This window comes from Pelodiscus sinensis, chromosome 18 (genome assembly GCF_052426305.1).
Source record: "Pelodiscus sinensis isolate ZL-2025 chromosome 18, ASM5242630v1, whole genome shotgun sequence".
NCBI classification, from domain to species: domain Eukaryota; kingdom Metazoa; phylum Chordata; order Testudines; family Trionychidae; genus Pelodiscus; species Pelodiscus sinensis.
The window spans coordinates 31,206,340-31,223,408 of record NC_143069.1 but is presented as its reverse complement, the minus strand read 5'-3'; the positions used below and the strand labels follow the sequence as shown (position 1 = coordinate 31,223,408).

Sequence of the window (17,069 nt, the reverse complement as noted above, 5' to 3'; positions counted from 1 at the left end):
AAATAGGGCCCCCCCCAACAGAGAGTCCAAGGGCGGGACCTGGGCTCCCCCCATGGGCTGGGAGGCTCGTGGCAGGTAGAGGCGGGGGGGAGGAGATTTGGGGGGGGGACTTTCTGAGAGGAAGCGGGGGGGGGCTTGTGTGCGGGTTGCGGGAATGATGGGGAGACAGAACTCACCCCCCCTCCATGTTCCCGGCCAGTGAGCCAGGCGGGGGGGGGGGGGGGGGGGCTGGGATGGAAACGGAGACAGCGGCAGAGAACCGAGCGGTCAGCACTTCGGAGCCCGCAGTGCTGAGCCGGGGAAATCCGACTCCGACCTTGGTCCTCGGGCTGGGACGGCGGGTCGGGAGTGAGGGGCACCGGCAGCGCTGGGGGGGGGGGGGCAGGGCTGCGGGGCGGGAGAGGGGGGCACCGGCAGGGCTGGGGGGGCAGGACGGGAGTGAGGGGGCACTGGCAGGGCTGGGGGGGGGCAGGACGGGAGTGAGGGGGCACCGGCAGGGCTGGGGGGGGCAGGACGGGAGTGAGGGGGCACCGGCAGGGCTGGGGGGGGGCAGGACGGGAGTGAGGGGGCACCGGCAGGGCTGGGGGGGGGGCAGGACGGGAGTGAGGGGCACCGGCAGGGCTGGGGGGGGGGCAGGACGGGAGTGAGGGGGCACCGGCAGGGCTGGGGGGGGGCAGGACGGGAGTGAGGAGGCACCGGCAGGGCTGGGGGGGGCAGGACGGGAGTGAGGGGGCACCGGCAGGGCTGGGGGGGCAGGACGGGAGTGAGGGGCACCGGCAGGGCTGGGGGGGCAGGGCTGGGGGGGCAGGACGGGAGTGAGGGGGCACCGGCAGGGCTGGGGGGGGCAGGACGGGAGTGAGGGGCACCGGCAGGGCTGGGGGGGCAGGGCTGGGCAGGTTGGATGGAATTTAGCAGCTTCTTCTCCCTTCCTGTCTCTGTCCTATTGACTCTCAGTTTCAGGGTCACGGGCCAGGGCTCAGGTTTCCCCGCCCTGCGGCTCTGGGCACAGGGTTCCTCAAGGAAACAAAACGTCCCCCCGCCGTCCTGCCCCCTGCCCATTAGGAAGCCAAGCTGTGGGCTGCCGGTCACGGGCCCCGATCCCGGGGACTCTGTGTCTGGTCTCCCACAGTCCCCACGGGCTCGTGCCGGGGGAGGAATGGGTGTCGGGGCCTTTCCGCTCCAGGGGTGCTGGTCCCCATCCGGCCCCAGGGCCCGGCCGGGCTGGCTTCGCGGGGCAGCGAATGGGACGCGGCCTCTCCCCTGCAGGGGGCGCTGGTTCAGGGCCGCGGTGCCTCGACTGGGGGTTCCTGGGGTGCAGGCCGAGGCAGGGGCGAGCGGGGAAAGTCCCTGAGGGCGACTGGTGATTTCCAAGCGCATCGCAGGGAGAAATCTTCGTGCGCACAGAGATGGCGGGAGGCGACCCAGGCGTCCCGGCGCCCTGCTCCCGCCGTCACCACCAGCCGCACCCCTCCCAGAGCTGGGGGGAGGACCCAGGAGTTCTGCCCCCCCCCTTGCTCCCTCCCTCTTCAAAATGGTCCTACGGCCCACAAAGGGGGATTTCATGGGAGTGTATGGGGGCGGGGGGATGTGCTGGGAGGGTTGTGCTGGGGGCTGGGAAGGGTATGATGGGGGAGGTAGGGGTGTGCTGGGTGGAGGGAGGAGGGGTGTGCTGGGGGGCTGAGAGAGGTGTGTTGAGGCAGGGAAGAAGAGTGTGATGGAGCAGACAGGGGTATGCTGGGGACAGGGAGGGGTGTGATGGGGAGGAAGATGGGGTGTGATGGGCAGGGAGGAAGGGTGTCCTGGAGCATGGGGAGGAGGGGTGTGATGGGGAGGAAGATGGGGTGTGATGGGGAGGGAGGGGTGTGATGGGGAGGAAGATGGGGTGTGATGGGGAGGGAGGGGTGTGACTAAAGAAGAAGTAAAGTGAAGCCTGAGGAAGAAGCCAGGAGCCAAACTCCCGAGGCCGGAGGAAGTGTCGGGCATAGAAGGGGGGGGGGGGGGACCGGCGTGGCTGGAGAATTAGAGCGGCCCGTGTGACTGCGAGGGAGAGGCCGAGCGGGTGTGAAAAAGGAGCGAAGGGCCGGGGGCTGCGGGTGAGCGAAGAACCAGAGGGAGGGAGCAGAGGCTGTGGGGACAGAGCGGGCGGCGGGGGGGCTGCAGGCTGGGGGGAAGGGGGAGTGGGTGAGGCTGGGGGTTTGGGAGAAGGGGGCAGAGTTGGGGGAGGGATGAAGTAGGGGGCAGGGGGAAGGGGCAGGGGTGGAGGAGGGGGGCAAAGTTGGGGGAGGGATGAGGTAGGGGGCAGGGGAAGGGGAAGGGGTAGAGGAGGGGGCAAAGTTGGGGGAGGGATGAGGTAGGGGGCAGGGGGAAGGGGAAGGGGTAGAGAAGGGGGCAAAGTTGGGGGAGGGATGAGGTAGGGGGCAGGGGGAATGGGAAGGGGTGGAGAAGGGGGGCAAAGTTGGGGGAGGGATGAGGTAGGGGGCAGGGGGAAGGGGCAGGGGTGGAGGAGGGGGGCAAAGTTGGGGGAGGGATGAGGTAGGGGGCAGGGATGGAGGAGGGGGTGCAGAGCAGGTGAGACAGGAGGCTGGAAGAAGGGGGCAGAGTTGGGGGAGGGATGAGGTAGGGGGCTGGGAGAAGGGGCAGGGCTGGGAGAAGGGGCAGGGTTGGGGGAGGGGTGCAGAGTGGGGTGAAACAGGGGCCTGGGAGAACGGGGCAGGGTTGGGGGAGGGGTGCAGCATGCGGGGAGGGGGAGGCAGGGGGCTTGGGGAAGGGGCAGGGTTGGCAGAGGGGCTGCAGGCTGGGGCAGGGGCTGGGGGGTCATTGCGGGAGGGGGTGCAGGCGCGGGGCAGCGACTGCAGACTTGCGGGGGGGAGGGCGGCCGGGCCTGTCCCTTTAAATGAGGCCCGTGACATCACGGTGTCCGCGGCGCGAGGGGGGGGGGGAAGCTCCCGTGGATTCTCCAGCAGCGAGAGCGGAGCCGCTTTCCGGAGCGTCCGGCCGGGTCCGGTCCGGTCCAGCCCCCGCGATCCACCCGGAGCAGCCTCCCCATCCCGCCCTGCAGCGCGTCTGGTTCTCGCTGCCCCCCCGGACCCAGAGCTGGGAAGGGCAGAACCCCCCCTCCGGGTCTTCATCTGCTTCCCCCCCCCCTCCCGCGCTCCCCCCCCCCCAGCATCCCCGGGCCCTTCTCCCTCCCCGCAGCATCCCTCGCCGGGCCCCTGTCTCCTTCCTCCCACCCCAGCATCATCTGTCCCTCCCCCCCCCACCCTGAGCCATCCTCGAGCCCCTGTTCCCTTCCCCCCCACCCCGAGCAGCATCTGTCCCCTCCCCCAGCTTCCTCGCGCCGGATCCCTGCCCCTGCCCCCCCCACCGGGCCTCTGTCCCCTTCCCCCACCTTCATCCCTCCGCCAGGCCCCTCTGCCCCCCCCGCCCCTGTTCCCTTCCCCCCACCCCGAGCAGCATCTGTCCCCTCCCCCAGCTTCCTCGCGCCGGATCCCTGCCCCTGCCCCCCCCCACCGGGCCTCTGTCCCCTTCTGCCCCCCCTCCCCCGCTGCTGCATCCCGCCTCCCAGAGCCCGGGGCTCCCCTGCCGCTGCGTCCTCCGCCCGGTCTGTCTCCTTCCCCCTTCCCCGCTGCGCCGCCCGCCCGGCTCCCTGCCGGCTGCTGCGGCTCCTGCCGGACCCCCTGATCCATGGCTCTTCGGGGCCCGCGGAGCCGCTGCCCGGGGGTCTGAGGCCGGGGCGGGAGCGGCGCGGCGGGGGCAGAGGATGTGGGGGCCGCCAGCCGGCCAGCGCCCCCGAGAATAAAGCCAAGGTGAGCGAGGGTATGTACACCCCGTGTGTGTGTGTGTGCGCACCGTGTGTGTGTGTACACCCCGTGTGTGTGTGTGCGCGCACCGTGTGTGTGTGTGTACACCCTGTGTGTATGTGCGCACCATGTGTGTATGTGTGTATACACCGTGTATGTGTACACCTTGTGTGTGTATGTGTACACACCGTGTGAGTGCGTGTGTGTATAGACTGTGTGCGTGTGTGAGAGAAAGGGGGTACACCTTGAGTGAGTATTTGTGTATGTGTGTGTGCCTGTGAGGGGGAGCACACTGAGTGTGAGAGTGTTTTTATGTGTGTGTGAGGGGGTACTTTGGGAGGGGTTGAGGATGTAGGTACACTGTGTGTGTATGTACAAATGTACATGGGAGTGTGTGAGAGAGAAAGGGAGAGGGAAAGTGGTGCTGCCACCCGTGTGTGTGTGTGTGTGTGTGTGTGTGTGTGTGCGTGCTCGCGCGCGCCCCACTGTACTGTGGTGTGGAGTTCTGTCTCCAGTGCTAGCTGGTGACTTTCAGTCTCGGTTGTATTTTCCCAACCCATTTTCCAGCGCGAGGACGGAGTGTGTGTGTGTGTGTGTGTGTGTGTGTGTGAGAGAGACATTGACTGCTGCGCTAGTGTGTGTGATATTCATCAGTACCCAGTGTGTGTGCACATGCTTTATTGGGAGTCGCTATGTAGAGTACATTGTGGGGTGTGTGCATGTGAGGTGTTGTGCTAGGGTATGTGCCCCAGTGGGTATCTGAGTATTGTTTTGCTGCTATTGTGAACAGTACAGTGTGTGTGTGTGTGTGTGTGTGTGTGTGTGTCTGCTGCCTCCCTGCTGGAAGGTTTTGGCACTGCTGTGTGTACTCCTGTCGCCCCCTGCTGGAGGGGATGGACCCTGCCATCTGTGTGTGTATGTGAGTGTGTGTGCATGGTCTGTGTGCAGATGCTGTGTAGAGTACATTGCGAACTTTTGCAAATGTGTGGGTGCATACTTGTGTGCAGATGCACACACGTGGTGTTTTGGTTCCCATAGATGGCAAGTTGTGTGTGAGGTTTTGCTGAGCGCCCCTTTGTGTGTGTGTTTCTGAGTCCTGTCTGTGTTGTCAGTGTCTGTGTGATTACCATAGTGCCTCTCTGTGTGTGTGAGGATCATGCCACTGTACACTAATGTGTACGTTGCGTTAGTGTGCTAGTGGCTGGTATGTGTTGCACTAATGTCAAGTGCTTCTGAGTGTCAGTTAATACGTGATTCTGAGTGACGCGTGTTTGTGTGTTGCACTAGTGTGTGTGTTGTGTTCACTGGTGGCTGGGGTGGGGTGGGTGGGTATTGGTGTAGTACAGCGGTTCTGAACCTTTTTTGGTCCATGTACCCCTTGGCTTCACGTACCCCTTGGGGGTCCATGGACCCCCGGTTCAGAACCCCTGGTGTAGTATGAGAAGGATGGGGTGGGTGAGCCCGTACAGTGGTTGAGGGAGGCAATGGGGGGCAGGTTATGCCCATATAATAGTGGGGGATGGAGAGTGAGCCTGTATGGTTCTGGACAGGGGTATGTGGGGTGTCTTAGGAGAGCTGGCTTGTAATGGAAGGGTGGTTCTGCCAGCTCCTGTGCCTGTCTCCACTGGCTTGTTATGCAGGTCTCTCAGTAGCACTAGTTTGTTATGATGGGGTCTCTGTGGCTGTCCAGGCTGGTTTGTTATTGTAGGGCCTCTCGGGCTCCTGATTTGTTATGGTGGGATTATATTAACAGAGCTTATGCACAGGACGTAAACTCTCATCGAATATTTTTCATTAACTGCAAGGAACCGAGTGGGGGTCAGCAGGGGGTGCTGGGCTGGAGGGGGCAGAGTGGGGGCCCAGCAGGGGGTGCTGGGCTGCAGGATGGGCAGGATAGGCCCAGCAGGGGGCGCTGGGCTGCAGGATGGGCAGGATGGGCCCAGCAGGGGGTGCTGGGCTGCAGGATGGGCAGGATGGGCCCAGCAGGGGGTGCTGGGCTGCAGGATGGGCAGGATGGGTCCAGCAGGGGGCGCTGGGCTGCAGGATGGGCAGGATGGGCCCAGCAGGGGGCGCTAGGCTGCAGGGGGCAGGAACAAACATGAGAACATAAGAACAGCCAGACTGGGTCAGACCAAACGTCTCTCTAGCCCAGAATCCTGTCTGCCGACAGTGGCCACTGCCAGGTGCCCCAGAGGGAGTGAACCGAACAGGTAAAATGTTACGGGAACAAGTAAATAACTTTTCCTTATTCCCCCAACATGCTGCAAAAACTTCATGGGGCGGGGGGGAAGGGCTTTAAAATACAAGCTGCTACACACAGCTCCGGCTGAACTAAACCCTGCCCGTTGTCAGTGACGCAGGAGTTAGGGGGGCAGCCCGGCCGCTGGCCTGTGGCACCCTCCCCTGCCCGGGCCAGTTACTGGGGCCAGCGGGCTCACTGGCTACTGCACAGCAGAACGCCATAGACCCACCCCTACGTCCAGCTCTCTGTGTGCTTACTGTCAAGGCTCTCCCCACTGCCCAGGGCCAAAGTAGGGGGCGCTGGGCTGCAGGGAGCAGGGTGGGGTCCCAGCAGGGGGCGCTGGCTGCAGGGAGCAGGGTGGGGGCCCAGCAGGGGGCGCTGGGCTGCAAGGATCAGGGCAGGGGCCTGGCAGGGGGTGCTGGACTGCAGGGATAAGGGAGGAGGCCCAGCAGGGGGCTCTGGGATGCAGGGTGTGGGGTGGGGGCTCGGCAGGGGGCGCTGGGCTGCAGGGATCAAGGTGGGAGCCCAGCATGGGGCTCTGGGCTATAGGGAGCGGGGTGGAGGGCCAACAGGGAGTAAAATGTGTCCATTAGAACAGATTATCTCGGAGTCAGAATTCCTGGGTTCTGTTTCTGGGCGGGGAGTAGGGTCTAGTGGTTAGACCAGGCCGTCTGGGAAGCAGGACACCTGGGTTCTCTCCCCCACTCTGGGAGAGGCTTGGGGGCGAGTGGGTTAGAGCGGGGGGAGCGGGGCTGGCAGCGGGTCTTGAATGGGTCGCTCTCTCCCCCCACCCCAGGTCCCCGTGCTTCGTGTGGCGCCCCCTGTTCCCTAGGATGAGTAACTGCAGCAGCCGCGCGCTGACGCTGCTCAGTAGCGTGTTCGGGGCGTGCGGGCTGCTTCTGGTGGGCATCGCCGTCAGCACCGACTACTGGCTCTACATGGAGGAGGGCATCATGTTGCAGCAGAACCAGACCACCGAGATCAAAATGGCTCTGCACGCCGGGCTCTGGAGGGTCTGCTTCTTCGCTGGTACGAGCTGTGTGTTGCGAGCTTCCCCAAGCGGTGCCCCCAGCTGTGTGTGGGGGGTGGGGTGGGGTGGGAGGGGACTACCTGGTGCTGTGAGCTTCCACCAGCGGGGGCCTCCTTGCCCATTGGCTCGGGACTGTTTGGTGCTGTGAGCTTCCCCATAGCAGTGCCCTCCAAGTAAGGCTCTCTCTGGTCCCATGCAGGCCGGGAGAAGGGCCGGTGTGTGGCCTCCGAGTATTTCCTGGAGCCCGAGATAAACCTGGTGACGGAAAACACGGAGAACATCTTGAGTAAGTGAGAGGGGCTCGTTCAGCCCTGGGGGGGCTTTGAGTCCGAGGGTACGAGCAAGAGGGTGTGCACGGGGAGAAAACGTGTCAGCTCCTACCCACCCCTGGAATATGTGGTGGGAGCTGTTAGCGGCAGGACCTTTTGAGGGAGAGAAGTGTGTAGGGGCCGTGGGGAAGATGGGGGGGAGAAGGTGGGTATAAAAGGGGGACATAAAGTGCGGAGGGTCTGGGGGAGGGCAGTTTCTGGGGGAGGGCAACTCTTCGGTGGGGGACAGGGATGGAGGAGGTGGGAGGGGGGCAGCGGGAAGCTGGGAGGTGACCTGATGTCTGGTGTCCCTACCCCAGAGACAGTTCGCACGGCTACCCCATTCCCCATGGTCAGCCTCTTCCTTGTCTTCACGGCCTTCGTCATCAGCAACATCGGCCACATCCGGCCCCAGAGAACCATCCTGGCCTTCGTCTCCGGCATCTTCTTCATCCTCTCGGGTAAGGGGGTCCAGCAGGGGGCGCTCTCCTCAAGCACTTAAGGCTGGCTCCTGTGCCCCAGTGTGGCACTGGAGGGGGGGGGGCTGTCCTGCAGGGAGTGGGGTGGGGGAAGGCTCGGGGGGGGGGGGGGCGGAGGCTGCGGTTGGGTGTGTGTTTCTCTTTCACTTCCTGTCCCGAAGTTTTGTGCAGTGCATCCGTTAAATAGTGCCTGGAGAGGGGTGTCACGGGGTGTGGGGGTGTCACCGGGCCCCCATCCGCCGCCAGACGTGACTCCAGCCAGCAGGTGGAACAGAAGGTTTATTGCTTCGCAGAGACACAGCGTAGCACCAACTTGTTAATGCAGGAACCAGCAGCAACCTGGGGAGAGGGGAGCCCAGAGCCAGCTCCCTGGGCCCCCTCCCTGCCTCCTAAGCCAGCCAAGACTCATTCACACACTCAGCAACGGGCCCCAGCCCTGAGTTACTAGAGAGCAGCACGGGAGGGATCACGTACACCATCACAAAGCAAACCAATGAGTACAATACCCACTTCATCACAAGGGGGTCCCCACATGAACACTTCCTGCTATCCCACCCCAGAGGCAGCTGCATCTCAGCACCGGCTGTGGAATTCTGCTGTAAACAGCCTCCACGCCCCACCGGAGAAAGACACCAACACAAATCTTAAAGACGTGAGAGATCTTGATTTCCAGCAAGGCCTTCGACATAGTCCCATGTGACATTATAGACTCACAGAACACTAGAACTGGAAGGGACCTTGAGAGGTCGTCGAGTCCAGTCCCCTGCCCTCACGGCAGGACCAAGCACCAGCTAGATCAGTGTTTCTCAACCTTTTTTTATAAAGTACCCCTTTTTCAAAAAAAGAAAAAAAAAAAAAAGAAAAAGTATCCCCAGTATCTACAGTTTTCAGACACACACAATTTTTTCTACCATTGCAATGCATTTGTTTAAACAACTTACTCATCGCCAGGTGGGCAGTTAAATTTTTGGGTGTAAAAAGTACAAAAATAATAAAGTGCTGTGAAACTTAAACCAAAAATGCAGTTTTCTCCAAATTTCAGTTGTGCTGACGTACCCCCCAGACTTCTCTCCAGTACCCCCTAAGGGTACTCGTACCACTGGCTGAGAAACATTGGTCTAGACCAGGGGTGTCCAAACTTTTTTCAAAGAGGGCCAGATTTGATGAAGTGAACATGCGTGAGGGCTGACCATTTTGCCTGACATTCTTTGAACCATTAAAATTAAATGCAAATTAACTATTTTATGCAAAGTTTATTGCAAACGGCATACTTTTCATTTCGTCACATGGATGACAAATCTAAACAGGTGTTAAATCACTCTGCCTTTCATATCTGAAGGCCAGATGAAAAAAAAAATCCAGGAAGCTGAAATATGTCAGGACCATTGTAAAGTACATTACATATTATTGGTAATAAAGGTTGTCTGTCAACTTTTAAGTTCAAAAAATATGAACAGGAACATAACACCAAGTATACATGTTGTGTCCAAATATATTTATAACTGATTTAGACCAACTGACATTAACTGAGATTTTACAATGTATTCATCTCAATACATATGGATTCGTTGAGGGCCATAAAAGATAGATATTGCCAAATTACCTGGGGGGGGCCGTATTAAACCGGAACACGGGCCGCAATTGGCCCGCGGGCCGGACTTTGGACATGCCTGGGCTAGACCCTTAATATCTCCAGTGATGGAGATTCCACAACCTCCCCAAGCAATTTATTCCCGTGTTCGTCCACCCTAAGAGGTAGGAATTTTGTTCTAATGTCCAACCTAAACCCCCCTTGCTTTTTGTCCTGTCCTCAGAGAACAATTTACCCTCTCACCTCCTTGTGACACCCTTTTAGGTACCATGTCCCTGCTCTATCTTCTCTTTTCCAAACTGAACAAAAACCCAGTTCTTTCGGTCTTCCCTCCCAGGGCATGTTTTCTAGACCTGTCATCATTTTTGTTGCTCTTCTCTGGACCCTCTCCAATTTTTCCACATCTCTCCTAAAATATGGTGCAGACTAGGAAAAGGTGGATCTTTCTAGATGAATTTACTAGCAGGTAGGAGCACAATTAGTTGGAAGACCAGAAATTCAGCATAGTTGCCTTTGATAACTAGAAGGGGGAATCTAGCGAGCCCTGCTTCCAGTTTTCATTAATGACTCAGATAATGGAGTGGAGAGTGAAACTGACACATGCTCCCATGTCGATAGGGGTTGGAAACCCTTTGAATCATACAATGAGGGTTACAGGGGTCGGAGAGAGACGTCCTCCAGCTTGACAGTATTTCAACATTATTTCGAAATAACTGCCTGTGGCGTAGAGGGGGACTAAATTATTTGGAAATAACGCTAGTTATTTCAAAATAATGTTGCTGGGTAGATGTACTCTTAGACTATGTCTACACTGCAGACTTTTTGTACAAGAAGAGCCGTTCTCGTGCAAAAACTTGCGGCGTGTCTACACTGCACACGCGTTCTTGTGCAAGTACATTTACAGTAAAGCGTCGGAAGGGAGGGTTTCTTGCACAAGAGTTATTACTCTCCCCACGAGAAATAAGCCCTCTTCTGCAAGAGCTCTTGCGCACGAAGGCAGTGTGGACGCCCCCACCAGCTTGGTGATGTACGGATGTGGCACCCTGGGGACATAGGAAAAATAAGGGGGGCATAAAATGTGGGGGGCTCCTCCAGTGGCACAGTGGCTAAGGTACCCACCTGCAGAGCCAAAGGTGGAGGGCTCAAACCCCACTCCCCCACTGTCTGGGGACAGCCCCCAATCAGCTTGGTGATGGATGCACCTGGCACACTAAGGGGGGGGCCCAAAATGTAGGGCAGTTGGGGGGCTCCTCAAATGGCCATAAGAGCTTTCTTGCACAAGAGAGCATCCGCACTGCCATGGATGCTCTTGTGCAAAAGCACATGGACACACTCTTGTGCAAGACCTCTTGCACAAAATAGTTCTTGCGCAGGAAGCCTGCAGTGCAGACATCATCTTAGGACGTGTCTACACAGCACCCTAAACTCAAAATAAGATACATATTGCATATCTTATTTCGATTGAATTTCAAAATAGAGTATTTCAAAATTTGGCACGTCTACACAGCGCCAAATTTCGAAATAGCATGCTATTTCAAGACATCCCTTAACCCTCATGGATCAAGGTGAAATAGCGCAAAATAGAACTATCTCGAAATAGCAGGCGTGTTCAAAAGACGGGGGTAGCTATTTCAGGATACTTCCGCTGTCCCAAAATAGCCCTGCTGTGTAGACTAAGCCTTAGAGACTAACAAATTCAGAAACTGACAGGATAGACCCGGGGCTGGCAAGGGCTCCCTTACTGTTTAAATGGCTCTTTCACAGGGTCTCTGTCCTGCTCATAAGTCAACCGGCTTGTTCACTTTTAAATTAACTAGCTCCTCTCCAAACAGGGATTGGAAGGGGCGGGTGGGTGGACTTTAAGACCCCGGGGTGCCCCAAATGTTTGGGTGCCCTGCGTAGCTGTATGTTCTGCATTTCGGTAAGGATGGCTCAGGAGACGTGGTCTGAAATGGACTGGATGAAATTCAATCCAGACCAGGGAAAATCCAGCACCCGAGAAGGAAAAATCCAATGCCTGGCTACAAAATGGGGGAACTAGTTGGCTAAGGGATCGTAGGGGAGGGTAGGTTAAAGAGGGTCATAAACTGAAGGAATGATGCAGGTGCCAAAAAAAAAAAAAGCTACTCTTCTTCTCTAGCATGGTAATGGGAGTAACCATCTGAATCCTCAGGAAGGAGGAGGTAGGTTCGATATTAGGAAAATATGTTCCAAAGGCTTTGGAATCGGCTTCCAGGGAGGTTGTGGAATCCCAGTCAGAGGAGGGTCTGAAATCAGGTTGGACAGACCTCCGTCAGCCAGGGTTGAACAGACCTCTGTCAGACGCCATGCCCTTTCCTAGAAGTGGTCGCATCTCAGCGCTGGGCTGTTCCTTGTATAAACAGACCTGCCATGCTCTGCCCCAGAGGTGGTTGCATCTCAGCCTTGGGAAAGGGGGACCCTGTTTATTCAGACCCTCCCCCATGCTCCGCATAGGAAGAAGTCCCAGTGTAAACAGCCCCAACTGCCTCTCAGCAGCTTTCTCATTGGCCCTGATTCTTCCAGGCCTGTCTCTCGTGGTGGGATTAGTTCTCTACATCTCCAGCATCAACGATGAGGTGATGAATCGGCCCAGCGGGTCGGAGCAGTATTTCCACTACCGCTATGGCTGGTCCTTCGCCTTCGCAGCCTCCTCCTTCCTGCTCAAAGAGGTTTGGACCCATCTCCTTGTCCCATGCTATCCCTCGCCCTCCGGACCCTAGAGATTTCTTGCTGACTCTTTTCTACCTCCTGTGATAGTACTTGAAACCCCTTTTCCCTGACCTTGCAGGCTAAACTGTCAGAGACTCTCCCTCTGCTAGCAGCAGTACGGTGGCTATGACACATGGAGGAGGGCATTTCTGATCTATCCAGCAGGGGGCAGTGGTGAGAGCTGTTGGGGGAGATTAGGAAGTCTCTGATCTCCATTTAAAAACTGTGGAGTCCTTAAAATAGATGATGTCCATGGGCCCAATTGGGAGGGGGGTAGGGTCTAGTGGTTAGAGCCGAAGGCGGCAGGGCTCCTGGGTTATATCGCCTGCGCGGGGAAGCAATCAGGATGCTGCTGCCCCATTTCCTCCACCTCCCCACTCACTCTCCCCCCTCATGCAGGGCGCCGGCGTGATGTCTGTGTACCTATTCACCAAGCGCTATGCAGAGGAGGAGATGTACCGCCCCCACCCGGCCTTCTACCGCCCACGCCTGAGCGACTGCTCCGACTACTCGGGCCAGTTCCTGCACCCGGAGGTGTGGCACCGCGGGCGCAGCCCCTCCGACATCTCCAGCGACGTCTCCATCCAGATGACCCAGAACTACCCGCCCGCCATCAAGTACCCTGAGCATATGCATATATCCACCTCGCCCTGCTAAGCCAGTCCCCTCAACCTTCCCCCAAAGACTGCAGTGGGGGCCACCCGCGTGGATCACAGACTGGGTGCTACTGGACTGAAACCCCTCCTTGTCCCCCCCTTTCTCGCTCTCCCTGCGCCATCCCCGGAGGCCTCCCCCATTTGGCCATTTTGGCGGGATTCCGGAGAGGAAGTCGCTCCATTGGCCATGATTGTAGCCATGGGAGCTTGGTGGATTTGACAGGAAGTCATCCCGTCAGCCATGTCGGTTGCCATGGGAGTTTGGTGGCATTCCCAACAGGAAGTCACCTTGGCGACCATTTTGGTCGCCACCATGGGAACTTGGCAGGACTCCCAACAGGAGGTCATCGTGTTGGCCATTTTGATAGCCATGGGAGCTTGGTGGATTCCTGACAGGAAGTCACCCCATCGGCCATGTTGCTAGCCCTGGGAGCTTGGTGGATTCCTGACAGGAAGTCACCTTGTCGGCCATTTTGGTAGCCATGGGAATGACAGGAATTCACATTGTCAGCCATTTTGGTAGCCATGGGAACTTGGCAGGATTGTGACAGGAAGTTACCTTGCCGGCCAATTTGGTAGCCATGGGCAGGTGGCAGGGCTCCTCCAACAGGAAGTCATCCTGTCAACCTTTTGGTAGCCATCATTGGCCCAGCACCAAATACATTTTTTGTCCCCACAAAGTCCAAGTCCTGATGGGAAGTCCCTTTCTCTCTCCCTGCTCCAGTCCCTTCCTCCCAGAGCCAGACAGGAAGTGGCTCCTCCGCCATCTTTTTTTGCCCCATAATGGCCAACCCCAGACAGAGAGCTGCCCATCCTCCATTCTGGTTCTCATTACACAAGCTCTAGCCATGGAGGCTGAGAGGAAATGGCTGCTAGAGCTATTCCCCCCCGTTCCAGAATGGCCGGCCCAGACAGGAAGTCGCTCGCCAGCCGTTTTTCCTGCCGCCATGCCAGCCAATGGCTCCTCCACCATCTTTGTTGTTTTCCAAATGAGCCAGGCGGCAGAGCTGCGGCAGCAAACGGGGACACGCAGGCAGGGGCGGCCCTAGACTAGCTGCCAGCAACTGGCGCCCTAGGCGAACCAAGCAATCGGCGTCCCCACCTCCAAACCCCTCGATGATATTGCACCACCATTTGATGCCCCATTTAACTTGGCTCCCTAGGCGACCGCCTAGTTCACCTATATGGACCGGCTGCCCCTGCACGCAGGCAAATGGCCCAGGCAACTTTTTTCCCTTGGGAGCAACCCAAACCAGAGATGAGTCAAGGGGAGTTGGAAATACAGACTCCAAGGTCTGGCTCAAGCAACCGCGGCTGCTGGCTGCTAGCGCCTTCCCTCAGAGACCTGCTCCCCCTTCACTACCAGTTCGCTGCCCTGTCTCTTTGTCCCCCCCGCCCCCCACTGAAGAAAGTGCAAAGAAGCCCTTTTCTTGGGCCTTTCTTTTCATGGCGCATTAGCAAGGCCCTTTGTGAACCCGGCTGCCGCCCCTGGCTCTGCTTGGCTCTTCTTTCCTGTTTGCTTCCTTCCTTCGTTCTTCTTCTCGCTCCGCCTGTTTCTTTTCCATTTGCAGGCTCTTTCCTTCTTTGCTCTGCCTTTTTCCTTTGATTCCCATATGAAAGTCCCTGCTCGTTCGGGTTTGTCCTTCCTCTACCCTCTTTCTTTCCTTCAGTCGGTTCCTTTCTCTCTTTTGATTGCCACTTGCACATTTTCTTCTGTTCTTTTTTCCATTCCTTCGATGCCCCATGACTTCCCAATGTGCTGCTTATTTCATTCGTCCTTCCTCTGCGTTCTTTCCCCTCTTCCTTTTCTCCATTCTTTCTTTCTGTGCTCCTTTTCTTTTCATTCGCCAGCTCTTTCCTGCTTCCTTTGGCCGCTGTCTTTTTGTTCCTTCTTTCTTTTGATCGCTTGCCTCCAGTTTTCTTTGCTTCCTGCCTGCCTCTACACACGCTTTCTCTTTTTCCTTCTTCATTTCGCTGCTCTTCTTCTCTGTCGATTTTCGTTATCTGCCCGTTTTCAGCTTCCCTTTTAGTTTCCTTTTCCATTCTCCATGCTCTTTTATGCTTTCTCCATTGAATCGTTTCTCTTTCCGCCACCTCCGCATGCAGGGGGTGGTGCTCAGACTGCTTTTCTTTTGCCACAGCGGCTGCGTATGTGGCTGCAGAGGGGGACCCGTCTCCAGCCATGCAGAAAAGAGGAAGGAGCAAATATAGCCAGGGGAGGAGAAAACTGCCAGCGGAGAGAAGGAGGAAAGGGGAGTAGGGGAGGGGGAAATGAGAGAATGAAGGGAAGGTGGCGAGAAGAGGAATGGGGCTGTGGGAGGTGATGGAGGAAAGAAAAGAGACAGGTTATAGATACCTGGGCATTCAGGGATGGGCTGAGGGGGGCACGGGGAGGGATAACTTGCATCACAGTTGAGTTTGGACACCTTCTGCTGCCTGGGCCTGCCAGAGCTCAGGGCTTTTGCTATGACAGTGATGCTGGACTTGGCTGATAGTGTTTGGCCCCTGTCTCATGTAGGTATTTTTGAGAAGGTCATCTGTACCTAGCTCTGTGAGCATCCCCATGGGCTCTGGTGCTGCGAACTTCCCCACAGCAGTGTCCCCGTCTAAGGAGACTCTGGTGCTGCAAACTTCCCCATGGCAGTGCCTCCCAGCTAGGGAGAGTCACTCTCTTCATCTGTTGGCATGATGGTGGGTCTATGACACCCTTAGGGTATGTCTACACTGCCAGCCTAGTTCGAACTAGGGTGGCAGTGTAGACATACCCTTAGAGAGGAGCTGTTCTCATGGCATCCAACAGAGGATGGTACATGCTGGATGGGACCCAGCTCTGGGAAGGGAGTGGGGCCTAGTGGTTAAAGTAGGGAGCGGGCTGGGATCCAGGACTTCTGGGTTCTCTCCCTGGTTTGTCAGGGGAGTAGGGTCTAGTGGTTGGAGCAGGGGGGCAGCTTGGGAGCCAGGACTCCTGGGTTCTACCTCCAGCTCTTGGAGGGGAATGATGTCTAGGGGAACAGATGGGGGGGGGGAGAGTTTGGGTGCCCTCAGGGAGCCGGAGGCACCATCTTTTGCCCTCAACCCCTTACAAGGCCAGAAATTTTCTTCCTCTACCCTTAGGAATCCCAGCTCCTGCTCTTGAATGTTCCCCAGGATCAGAGGACCCATCAGCACTTAGACCTGCCAATTGGGGATGGGGGTGGGGGTGGGGGCTTGAGGAGGGAAGTCATGGCACCCCCATCATTGGGTGTCGGTGGCAAGGGAAGGGTTAAAAGTATAGCACTATAAATGGCCCTTCCCTGGCACAGGGCATGGGGGGGGGCAGGGGTAAGGAAATGGTTAACTAGCTAGCTCCATGTTCCCCCCATCAGTGTGTAGGGGGGAGGCGGTGATGGAAGGGTTAACCATAAAGGAGTGGGGGTGGGGGATTGTAGGGTTAATAATAGCACAGCTCCCATCCAGTTGCAATGGGGGATCCTGGCGGTGCAGGAGTTAACCGGCAGATAGTGGGGTGGGGAGGATTCCCCACAGGCCTGGTGCCCCCCGTTGGCGGGACAGGTGGTAACCGGGCTGGTATCTGTGAGCGGGCGTGGGGGGGGGTGTTTTTAGGCTGCGGGGTGGGGATGGGGGGGAATGCACATACTGCACCTGTAACCAAGGAGGGACCCCTTTTTATTGTCATATAGTCTTCTCCCCCCATGCTGGGGGGCCGGGGCCCCCCTTATTTACTCTGTACCATATGTACATAGGACTGAGAGACTGCAATAAACTTTATTTCAAACACGTCCCGTGTCTGGCTGTCCCACGTCCATCCAATTATCTATGCAGCGCCCCCCACACCTCACCCCCCACATTCACCCCTCCCCTCGCTCCATATATCCCTCATGCATCCAACGCCCCAGCCATCCATGGCTCCCTCCCCCGTCTCCAGCCCTCTGTCCCCCACAATCTCCTCCTCCCCCCGCCCCCTCCATCTCTCTCCATCCCTTGCCCCCAACCACTCTATTTCTCTCCCCCCTCCCCTCTGGTTCGGTGTTTTACTGCCCTCCAGCCCCTTGCTCTGTGGGACCCATCTGCCCTCCATTGCCACCTCAAGGGGTGTTTCTCCTTTCAGCCCCCAGGATGTGTGATTGGGGGGGGGGCAGGACCGTCCCACTCAACCTCCCCCTAGTCCCATAGAGATGGGGGGAGGGATGGCCCCAGGAGGTTTTGTCCTCGGGGGAGCTCTGTGGAGGGCGA

The 17,069-nt window shown here is 57.9% G+C and overlaps 1 protein-coding gene across 3 annotated transcripts; it reads left to right on the top strand.

The window, feature by feature from the left end:
- Positions 1-3,526: 3,526 nt before the first annotated feature.
- CACNG7 (calcium voltage-gated channel auxiliary subunit gamma 7) lies at positions 3,527-16,613 on the top strand. Of its 3 annotated transcripts, XM_075915150.2 has the most exons (7): positions 3,527-3,806; positions 5,948-6,010; positions 6,839-7,071; positions 7,272-7,358; positions 7,701-7,841; positions 11,995-12,140; positions 12,580-16,613. In XM_075915150.2, exons 3-7 carry the CDS (start codon positions 6,876-6,878, stop codon positions 12,835-12,837), a joined length of 828 nt encoding a protein of 275 aa, XP_075771265.2. In that variant the 5' UTR covers positions 3,527-3,806; positions 5,948-6,010; positions 6,839-6,875; the 3' UTR covers positions 12,838-16,613. The 3 variants fall into 3 exon arrangements, with proteins under 3 accessions (XP_075771265.2, XP_075771264.2, XP_075771262.2); XM_075915149.2 differs by lacking the exon at positions 5,948-6,010 and having other exon boundaries at positions 3,527-3,816; XM_075915147.2 differs by lacking the exon at positions 5,948-6,010 and having other exon boundaries at positions 3,528-3,806.
- The last annotated feature ends 456 nt before the right edge of the window (positions 16,614-17,069 follow it).

Bases quoted from the DNA above. Each gene is read 5' to 3' on its own strand.
- CACNG7 (XM_075915150.2), top strand. From the start codon at position 6,876: ATGAGTAACTGCAGCAGCCGCGCGCTGACGCTGCTCAGTAGCGTGTTC. The intron at 7,072-7,271 runs GTACGAGCTGTG...GGTCCCATGCAG, and splicing joins GAGGGTCTGCTTCTTCGCTG to GCCGGGAGAAGGGCCGGTGT. The intron at 7,842-11,994 runs GTAAGGGGGTCC...TGATTCTTCCAG, and splicing joins CATCTTCTTCATCCTCTCGG to GCCTGTCTCTCGTGGTGGGA.